The sequence below is a fragment of the Necator americanus genome, chromosome II, assembly GCF_031761385.1.
Source record: "Necator americanus strain Aroian chromosome II, whole genome shotgun sequence".
In the NCBI taxonomy this organism is placed as follows: Eukaryota; Metazoa; Nematoda; class Chromadorea; order Rhabditida; family Ancylostomatidae; genus Necator; species Necator americanus.
The window spans coordinates 10,431,256-10,440,317 of NC_087372.1; the positions used below are offsets into that span (position 1 = coordinate 10,431,256).

Genomic DNA, 9,062 nt, shown 5'->3' on the forward strand with positions numbered 1-9,062 from the left:
CGCTGGGCCGCGAAGACGGGACATTGCTCGTATGTCGGAATTGTGAAAGCCGGTTAAGTGTTGTCTGCCCCGGTTAACCTTCATAAGACATTTCTCAAGGCCTCACTGGGTATCGAGTAGCCTTCTAGACGTGGCAGCGGTGTCTGCCCACGTCTGCTTGCCATCTTGGTTCGTCAGTTGGTCCGCAGCTTCCCTGACGGTTGCGAATGCTGCCCATGCTGCTTTCATCTTTCCATTCAGTTCTTCCTTCAAGTTTTTTCCTTATTCATAGCACGGCCGAGGTATACGTATGACGAAGTTCCCAAGATTTGGGAGCCTTCAAGTTGTACTCCTCCGTCCTCGCAGTAGGCGTTTTTGATGAACTGTGTCTTCTTTTTGTTTATTTGCAGTCCTACTATCCTCTCCTCTTCGTACAGTCGCTTGAGCATCTTTTCTGCTTCATTGGTACTTGGCGAAAAGAGAACGATGTCGTCAGTAAAACGAAGGTTCAAGAGGAATCTTCCATCAACACATGCTTCTTTCTCTCCAAGAAAGTGATTTATTTCATTATTCATTGCAATGCAGCAGTGAACAGCTTTAGCGATATAGTATTTCCCTGTCATACTCATCCCCAATAAGTATGGTGAGAGACGGTGGAAAAGCCGTATTCCAGTGGTGCATCGATCATAGTAGTTGGCTAATGTCTTCACATAAGACGCTTTCACGCCTTGGTCCAACAGCGTTGACAGTATTGCTTTTGTTCCTACGCTCTCGAAAGTTTCATAGCCGACAATGGTCAGAACAAGGGACAGGCGGCATTCTCGGCAAACCTCTAAAACCCTCGATAAGGTCTGAATGTGGTCCGAGCTAAACCCATGAAGGGATGCAGCCTGTTCTTGAGAATAAGCTTCATCCAACGTCCTACATATGCTCGTGAAGATGATCTCAATAATGAAAATGGTGAATAATTTGTATAACACGCCCAGCAAGCATAGCGGACAGTGGTTTCCAAGGTCCTACCGTTTACCTTTCTTGTGGATAAGAAAAGTTTGCGAAATCTTGCACTGGTCTGGAATTCTCTCTTTCTGAAGGTAAGATGTCATGTACGCTGCTAAGATTACATGAAGTGGATAGCCACCAGCCCGAAAAAAGTCTGCTGATATAAAATCAGGTCCGGGGGCTATGCCAGGTTTCATGGTCTTGATAGCGACTCATACTCCCGAAGGGAGAATCTGTGGTGATCTTCACAAGTTGGGATGCTCGGGCTTGGCAGAGGAGTTGATGAACGGAAAAGGTTCGATTAGAACCTTTTCGTAATAGATCCCTGCGGCACTTCTTTAGAGTCGTTCTTTTTTGTGCTGTTTCCAGAAATTTCTTCTTCCTCTATTTCGAAAGATCCTCCTGGAACGCTTTTCTGCAGCTAGTTTTTGCTACCAACCGCTCTATGTGCGATGCATTCGGACCAAGAATTAAAGTCCTTCTTCTTTCCAACGATTCTTCGATGATCTTCAATCCAAGTTTGTCGTGCACGGCTCTGAGGAACGTTCAGCATTACCTCACAGTCATCTGAATAGCAGCTAGTTCACGTATGGGTCCTCCGATGTGTCAGGCACCTTGGGCAAGACGACTTATTTTCTCCTTCATTGCCAACAGCAGAGGTTCTTTTCCATCGTGTAACGATCACATATTTACCACCTCTGGTTAATACGTATGTGGTCGATATCCGCACGAGTCGCCCCAATGGCCGATTCCTATGTCCACCGACGATGGTATTTCTTCACGAAAAGAGAATTTTCATGAAACAGGCGAGCGTCGGACAGCAGCCCGGCGAGACGATTGTCATTTTCATTTCGGTCCCCTAGCCCAAATCTTCCGATCCTGTATTCCTCTTCTGTAGCCTTTCCTAGTTTTGCGTTGACGTTCCCGACAGCGAATTTATAGAAGGACTTCTCGTTGGAATCACTCCCTCCAGCTCATCATAGAACGTGTCCAATTCGAATTCTTAAGCTACTGACGTTGGTGAGAAGCAGTTGATGATGCTAATAGCTTTTTGGTACAGAGGGCGGGGGCGAAGAATGGGCAGACGAGATGGCAGGATCTCATGAGCAACAATATTGTCAAGAATTGACCATTTGCGTTGTAATGCCGCTGGGTGGCTATCTGTGTATACACCTTCATTTATTTGTGCATTCATGTACTGTACTTCTATGCTATGCTCCATTCTGTATGCTTCATTGTTTCAGTTACATACACTTCCTATAAATACCACCTGCTTAATTGTCAATCCGAGCCACAAATCTTGATTTTCGTTTATTCAAGCATTTGCTCACGGGTCGGTTAGTTGTCCGAGGTCTGGAGAAAGGAGGACACGCCTGTTCACGCTGTCATTTACCCGAACAGGACAAATAAATAAAGCTACCGAGGGTCTTACATTGACCACCAGTTCACCGCACAATTTCGAGCACAGCTTCTTATGCAACTGCATCAGGCACACCTCTACTATATAATCTCAGAGAAATGGCAGACAACTTGAGACAGAACTTCAATATGCTCGCCTACATCTACATATTCCATCTAGAGGATTTCATTCATTCAGAACTTCAACTTTCAGGATTCAGAGCTCTCCAACGCGGACGCGAAGCAACCTCGCGGCTGGGCTCATGTGAGCCCACGCCTGGAACACACAATGAGGACCCTAGCCACCGGACACCGCCAGAGCAAAGACGCACTGGACAACGATACCAAGGACCACGATGCAAGCTGTTACTTCTCGAGGATGCTCCCTGTGGGGGCGACTTCTAGATCAGCCACCAGAGGTAAGGCGTGCTCTTTGCGTGGGTTGAGAGCTGCTTCCACTGCGCAACGCTTACTGGGGTTGATGGAAACGCATTGCCAAAATCAAAGGGAGTGGGCTAAACAAGATTCTCTAGAGCTCGAGCCGCAATGATCAGAAAAATCAAGCAATCAATCAATCATGTCCATCAATAGACAGATATCGCTGAGTGAAAAATTACCTGCTTAGCTGTTTACTTGTCAATGCGAAACTTAACCGTATGTTGGCATTTATGGCATAGAGGATAAAGTGTCTGGCCTTAATCTATTTGCTAGAGATGCGATCTCACGTTCAATTCACAATCGCTTTGGGTTTACGAACGTGTAACTGGCCTATACAATGACTTTCGGGGCTAGCAGATGTGTCAATTCAGAACTCTTATCCTCACAAGTTTGGTACCAATTTATCAATACCGGGGAATGAAAGGATTGGTGAGCACTAGGGCAACTCCGAACCTCCGATCAATGGTGCAGGCAGCGGAACCTCTAACCGCTACACTACACCCGCCCATATATTTATCACATATATTTTTAAAAAAGTAAAAATCAAATTCTTTGTTTGTACTAGGTCGGTTTCGAACCAAAGAATCGTGTGACTACAACGGACCACTAACCGGCCAGACCCACCGATGTATGACATTCAGGATATATATATATATATATTTTTTTTTTTGAGACTCTGTATAACTTTGTTTGTATAAGATCAAAAGTTCTTATTGTGATATTTCCGGATGCGTGTTTCTCGTCCATCGCCCAGAGCTATGTCTTATATAAAACAATTGTGATTAGGATGTAATAATGATTTTAGTCTGAGTTATAATAGGTTCGACTTTATGGCTGATTACAGGTTACCATTCCCTAATTTGATTTCATTCGTGTGTAGCGTACTGGTAATGAATCATCACTAAGCCTGCACAGTCGAAGATTGGACACCGCACAAGAGCAACGACCCTCTTCACCCTAGGAGGGTCATTTTACAATTAGGCTGAACATAGAACAGGTTCCATGGAATATTTAGCATTTTAGTTTCTATTACATACAAATAATCACTGCTTGATCTCAACTTTTCCTGAGCCGATGTTTTCGAGCCCAAAGTTGCCGACCACGATTTCTCCGGACTTCTCAAATTTAGCCATGCTGGCGGACTTTGACGTTGAGGAAACAGTGTAGATATCCCTAAAAAATTCATTTTTATCTTCGGGGCACAAAACTCTTCAAATGAACTTATCAGCTTTAATCTCAGACATTTTATGTCTGTTTATGTTTATGGTACAACTACAGTATAAAGATTTGTGTACAGCACACCTGTTGACGGTGACACCGCACACGGTCTCAACCTGTGCAAACTGTTTGACGGTCGGCGTGGTCCAACCGCCAAATGAGCGGAAATCACTGTAGTCTGCTGGTGATTCGTTAGTAACACCAGAACCATAGACGTTCGAATACCAGAGCATGGCGTTAGTGACAGTAGCTCCACCGGTGATTTTATTCCAGTCGTATACGCTCGTATAAATACCAATAGAAAGCCCGTATTGCTAAAATTATGACTCGTGATTTTAGAAGCGGAATTTCGTTAATTTCAAAAAATTTGAAGTCTTTCTATACCCACGCTGGCTCTTGAAAGAATACTGTTTAGGAAGTTGATATTGGTTGTGCTACTGGAGTACCAGTTGACTGGTGAGGTGACCTAAAACCGCAATAGTTCATAAGAATTGTGATTTAAACCAGAGAACAAGTTGATCTCCACCTGGACCCATATGGATCGAACATTTATATTCGCATTCTTGAGTCCTCCATACATCTCATCAAATTGTTGAATGCCAGTCTTTGTAGAAAACGGCAGTGGGGTCATGTAAACCTCAGTTCCAAGACCAGCTAAAACAACAGAATCCAAATTCACCTTTCTTCGGTTCCCATATTTTTCCACAGCTTCGAATCATTTGAGATTTTCTCACCTAAATTAGCATTCTGGATGTTTGCGCATGCATATGGATCGAGCTGACCTTGTCCAGCAGGAGAGTAGCCTCTAGAATGACATCCCTTATTGGCTTAACCTATTCAATCGCGTTTGTCTTGTCCTTCTGATGTTAAAAATGATTGTTCTCATCGGAAATTACTACTGATACCACCAAAGACTTCGTCCTAGGATGTCAACGAAAGCAAACCTGATAAACGCTACACCATACAGACTCTGTCGAATGCATTGGAATCCTGAAAGTGTCACTCCCTGAGAAAGGTCAACTGCATACCCAACGGTAGCCTAGAATGACCTTGATCACGTATCGTTTCATATTAATAACTGTTGCAATGTTGAAATTCAAAAAAGAAAGTTCTTACCAGTTCTGAGGCCGATTTTTGCTGAACTACTGGGCTTGCAAAGCAGCTGAAAGCCAACGAGCAGAAAACAGCGAAGGTCCGCATCCTATAAAGATTTCCTTTAATTCTCCTTCCTCTTTCCCAAGAAACGAGGACGATGCTTGACAAAAAACTTGAAACAGCAATGATTCAACATTACTGCGAAATTACTCAAAAAAAAAGAAAAAAAGCGAAGCATAAAAGAACTCAGTGAGAAGTAAATGAAATAAATGTAAATGATGCAGGTCTACTGTAGCTCTGCGAGGCCACACAAAAATATCGCCTTGCTGTGATAAGAAGAATCAAAGAAGAATTTGATGACGAAAAAGAAACCATGGACAGTCTACGTCTAGGTTAAACCTAAAGAGTACAGCAAAATTATTCTGGCTCTTTTGTATTTTTCGAAAGAAGAATGTTATCCTCGATTCAACACGCAAAATTTCCCGGATGAATAACGCGATGAATTGGCGATAGTCTACTTGAAGTCACCCTACACCTGTAGCTTCCCTCACCCTGATGTGGACAGGTCCTAAATGTATAAATGTATAACACAGAGGGAGAGGGAGGTTCGCCGCTTGCGTCACGGTCACCCTGGCAAACACAAGAGCAGAAGTAATGATCTTAACATCGCACTACACTGAGAAGCACCTGAACCTTGAATTCAATTGCGAACGACTCTTTTTGGGACTTTTACAATTCTGAGGTGGGTCTTCTGAACCAAAATAACAATTTTTGATCTACCCGGGTGTGGAAAAGAAACGACTTTTGAACTGTTGTAGAAACAAAGGAGCTGAATTGTGTACACTGAAAATCATGACGAATACCCTAGAATATATACGGAATTGATAACGCGAGAACGATTTATCAGCATTTCTAATAGCTGATAACAGGTACACGGTCAAACACCGGAAGTTTGGAGGAAAAATCGTCGCATAGAACTACATTACCGATTGCTATAAACGAATCAGCAGTTTCTTGGCGACGATTTCCTCCATGGTCATGTCAAAACTGTTTGAGCTGTGGTGCAGTTGCACAAGGGACTACAATGTAAGCGGCGTAGAGAGCCAACGGATGCATTAGAAGTGGGACCATCGTTGTCTCCATGGCAACTCCAGAGATGAGTTCAGAAAGCGAGGGTCCCACCGCTTTCTACATTGCGTCGTTTCGAGCGCAGCTGCTTACCTAAGCGCTCCAAGCATCAAGAAGTTTCGGCCAGAGAAAACTCCTCTAGAGCTTTTAGCAGGTTCGTAATTTTCCAGGATAAACGAATGAGATAGCGGGAAAAAAGGGTATTCGAAAGGGCTTTCCTACGGATTTACTCAAGCGCTTATGGGAATCCCAAAATCGCATCCACTTGTTCCTCTTAGCGGCAAACACTACTACACAAATTTTTCACGTGATTTCCACGTGACGGAATCCCCTTGAGTTGTACCCGTTTGAATTGCTAGCTAGATCGTTCACGGCACAAGCACACCAACTCTTCTCGTTGATCGTTTCCTTAGAAAAACTTTGCGTTCTTTGGGACCTTTCTTAACTTCTTTTAAGTTCAACTATCGTTATTTCTCCTGGCAAACTATTCCGCTTCCACTGCTGCCTTTGAATCTCGTGGAGACAGCATTACTCATCGATAGCCCACTTATAGGGAAGAGTTGTCAAAGTTGTCCACATATTCGCGATCTTCAAGACGTTTTGGTCCGACGGATACATACTGTCTGTTGCTGAACTTTGACTCCAACTTCTTCTATCATTTCTTCAAGCCCAGTACCGACGATGCTGATTTTCTTGAAGTTCTTCTGTGTGGCGTGCAATTAAATGGATTAAATTTAAATTGTTAAAAAGGTTCCATTCAAGGGAGATAAACCAAGCATTTGCATTAGTTCTACCTTCTTTGACTATACTTTGGTCTTTAGACTCGTTCCTCAAAAAGTGTGTCCGCCATCGAACGTTGTGTTCAATCTGACTAACGCGGCGCTTTCGCACCAAAGGATCAGTGTTGTGTTTACCTAAAGCCAGAATCCCGAAGCATTTTTTGAGTTCCATGAAATAGGTAGATAACTGGAGTTGTCTGGTTTTCGGCAAGAAAAAAAATGTATTACAAAACATTTCGTTCGACGTTCAGCACAAGAAAGAAACAAGGAAAACTGTTGTTGGTTTGTGAATAAGCGACTTGAAGGGAGTTTTTCTAAGTTCAATAAAGGGTAAACTTACAAAACCCTTACCAACACCTGAGAAATTTGCATTTCTTGCACAACTGGACGAGCAGAAATCGCAGAGATCAAAGTGCAAATTAGAAATGTCGAACGCATCCTGGAAATTGTTTACAGCAATTTTTATAAGGTGTGCAATTAATTTTATTATTTTTTGTTTGCTCGAATGTATTACCCGGGAATGGATAATAATGTATGATCCGATATGCAAGAATTTGAAAACACTCTAACGATAAGAGCAGAAGTGAAGCGCTTGAGTAAAAATGGTAAAATTTGTACGCATGTCAAAGAAATGATCCAGCAACATGTTGTTGATTAGGATAAGAAAATCCAGATTTTTAGAGGAAAAAAAGTTCCAGAAATCATCCATACTAGTCAATGAGCATGAATCCTTTGATACAACAAGTATATCAGTAGCATTTTTGGCGATAGGGCTTATCCCCCAACAACAATGAAGCCCGACTCGAGCCGGAATTCCCTGTCCTGTTACTGCCCACGTAAAAAAAGCTCACTAAACGAGTACAGTAAAAGCGGTAGTTGGAACAAAGACATAATTTTGGTTTCAGCACTGCAGTTTCGTAAAATTACGATTACGGTACCCGCTTAGCAGTACACACATGAACTCTCAAGGATTTCAAGATTGAATCGAACAAGTTCGACTACTCTCCATACACGATACATCTAACTGCATGAAAGAAGTTGCAAGGAAGGTGATCCAGCAGCTGTTCTTGTTAGGAACTTCCAGTGTGCTTATTAATGTTGAGACTTAACTTTCAACTCATTTTCTATTATTTTCAACTTTTCATGAATAAGCAAATAATTAATTACTTTGCTTGAAATGCTCCTATAGTGAAGAGTCGTTTATGCTGCAATCTCTCGTCGACACCGAAGCGATGCTACTCAAACTTATTCTTTTGAAGTTCTTATAAGATTACGAGCAATTAACCACTTACGCGTGCACTTTCCGCAAAATGGTATTGTTCACAACTTTTTGAAAAATGCTCGATGCCAATGTTTTGTTCTGAAAAACAAGGGAATTAAACTTTAAAGATGTCAAGATAAAATAACTATATAAACTTTAAAGTACTTTCTAGAAGAAGCAGATACTCTTTCGTTCATTTTTGTTCTTTATTTTCTTTATTTTTTTTTCGCTTTTTCTTTTCGTAACAGTTACTGCACCAATTCGCCTCCAACTAATAGTTAAAACTGTTATTCACGGATACACAAATTCCTGCAACTCTGTGAATGTACTATGTTACCCATTTCAGCCCTCACCTAAACTTCATTTTTCAAGATTTAACGATTTTGTCGCTTGTATTATTTCAAAGTATTCGTTCTAACCTTACTAATAAACTTCCAGTTTAGTCGGATTTCTGAAACATTCACCAAAAATGAAAATTGGTTAGCGTACGAATGTATACTGTCATTCAAAATAAATACGAATGTACGGTACACTGATGAATCACGCAGTACCACATCTGGGGAACAAAATATTTTTTTCTGATTAATCCATGTGGTTTTTGGTTTCAATTAGGTGTCCTGAGTCTCGGTTTGAATTCCTTTCTTCTTACGAATATGAACGTATCGGCAATTTTTTAAAAGAAGTAATAGTCAATACGTTTTTTTTTTGAGCGTGCATTTACTATCAGTCAAAGTTTGTATTTTAAAAAAAATCGCGATCGTCTTTCC

At 41.7% G+C, this 9,062-nt stretch overlaps 4 protein-coding genes across 4 annotated transcripts; 1 reads left to right on the forward strand and 3 right to left on the reverse strand.

Annotated features, from left to right (window-relative positions):
• Window positions 1–248: 248 nt before the first annotated feature.
• RB195_017395 (uncharacterized protein) lies at window positions 249–1,175 on the reverse strand (the record flags this gene model as incomplete). The annotated part of the gene is made up of 2 exons (XM_064184380.1): window positions 249–900; window positions 1,000–1,175. 2 exons carry the CDS (start codon window positions 1,173–1,175, stop codon window positions 249–251), a joined length of 828 nt encoding a protein of 275 aa, XP_064040262.1.
• On the reverse strand, window positions 249–1,531 carry RB195_017396 (uncharacterized protein; the record flags this gene model as incomplete). The annotated part of the gene is made up of 2 exons (XM_064184381.1): window positions 249–923; window positions 1,418–1,531. The coding sequence occupies 2 exons, from the start codon at window positions 1,529–1,531 to the stop codon at window positions 249–251; spliced, it is 789 nt and encodes a 262-aa protein (XP_064040261.1).
• A 965-nt stretch (window positions 1,532–2,496) lies between these two features.
• On the forward strand, window positions 2,497–2,781 carry RB195_017397 (uncharacterized protein; the record flags this gene model as incomplete). Its single annotated transcript, XM_064184382.1, has 1 exon — window positions 2,497–2,781. One exon carries the CDS (start codon window positions 2,497–2,499, stop codon window positions 2,779–2,781), a length of 285 nt encoding a protein of 94 aa, XP_064040263.1.
• Window positions 2,782–3,857: 1,076 nt separating this feature from the next.
• RB195_017398 (uncharacterized protein) lies at window positions 3,858–5,232 on the reverse strand (the record flags this gene model as incomplete). Its single annotated transcript, XM_064184383.1, has 7 exons — window positions 3,858–3,987; window positions 4,117–4,346; window positions 4,421–4,498; window positions 4,559–4,686; window positions 4,767–4,837; window positions 4,977–5,071; window positions 5,149–5,232. The coding sequence occupies 7 exons, from the start codon at window positions 5,230–5,232 to the stop codon at window positions 3,858–3,860; spliced, it is 816 nt and encodes a 271-aa protein (XP_064040264.1).
• Window positions 5,233–9,062: the final 3,830 nt, after the last annotated feature.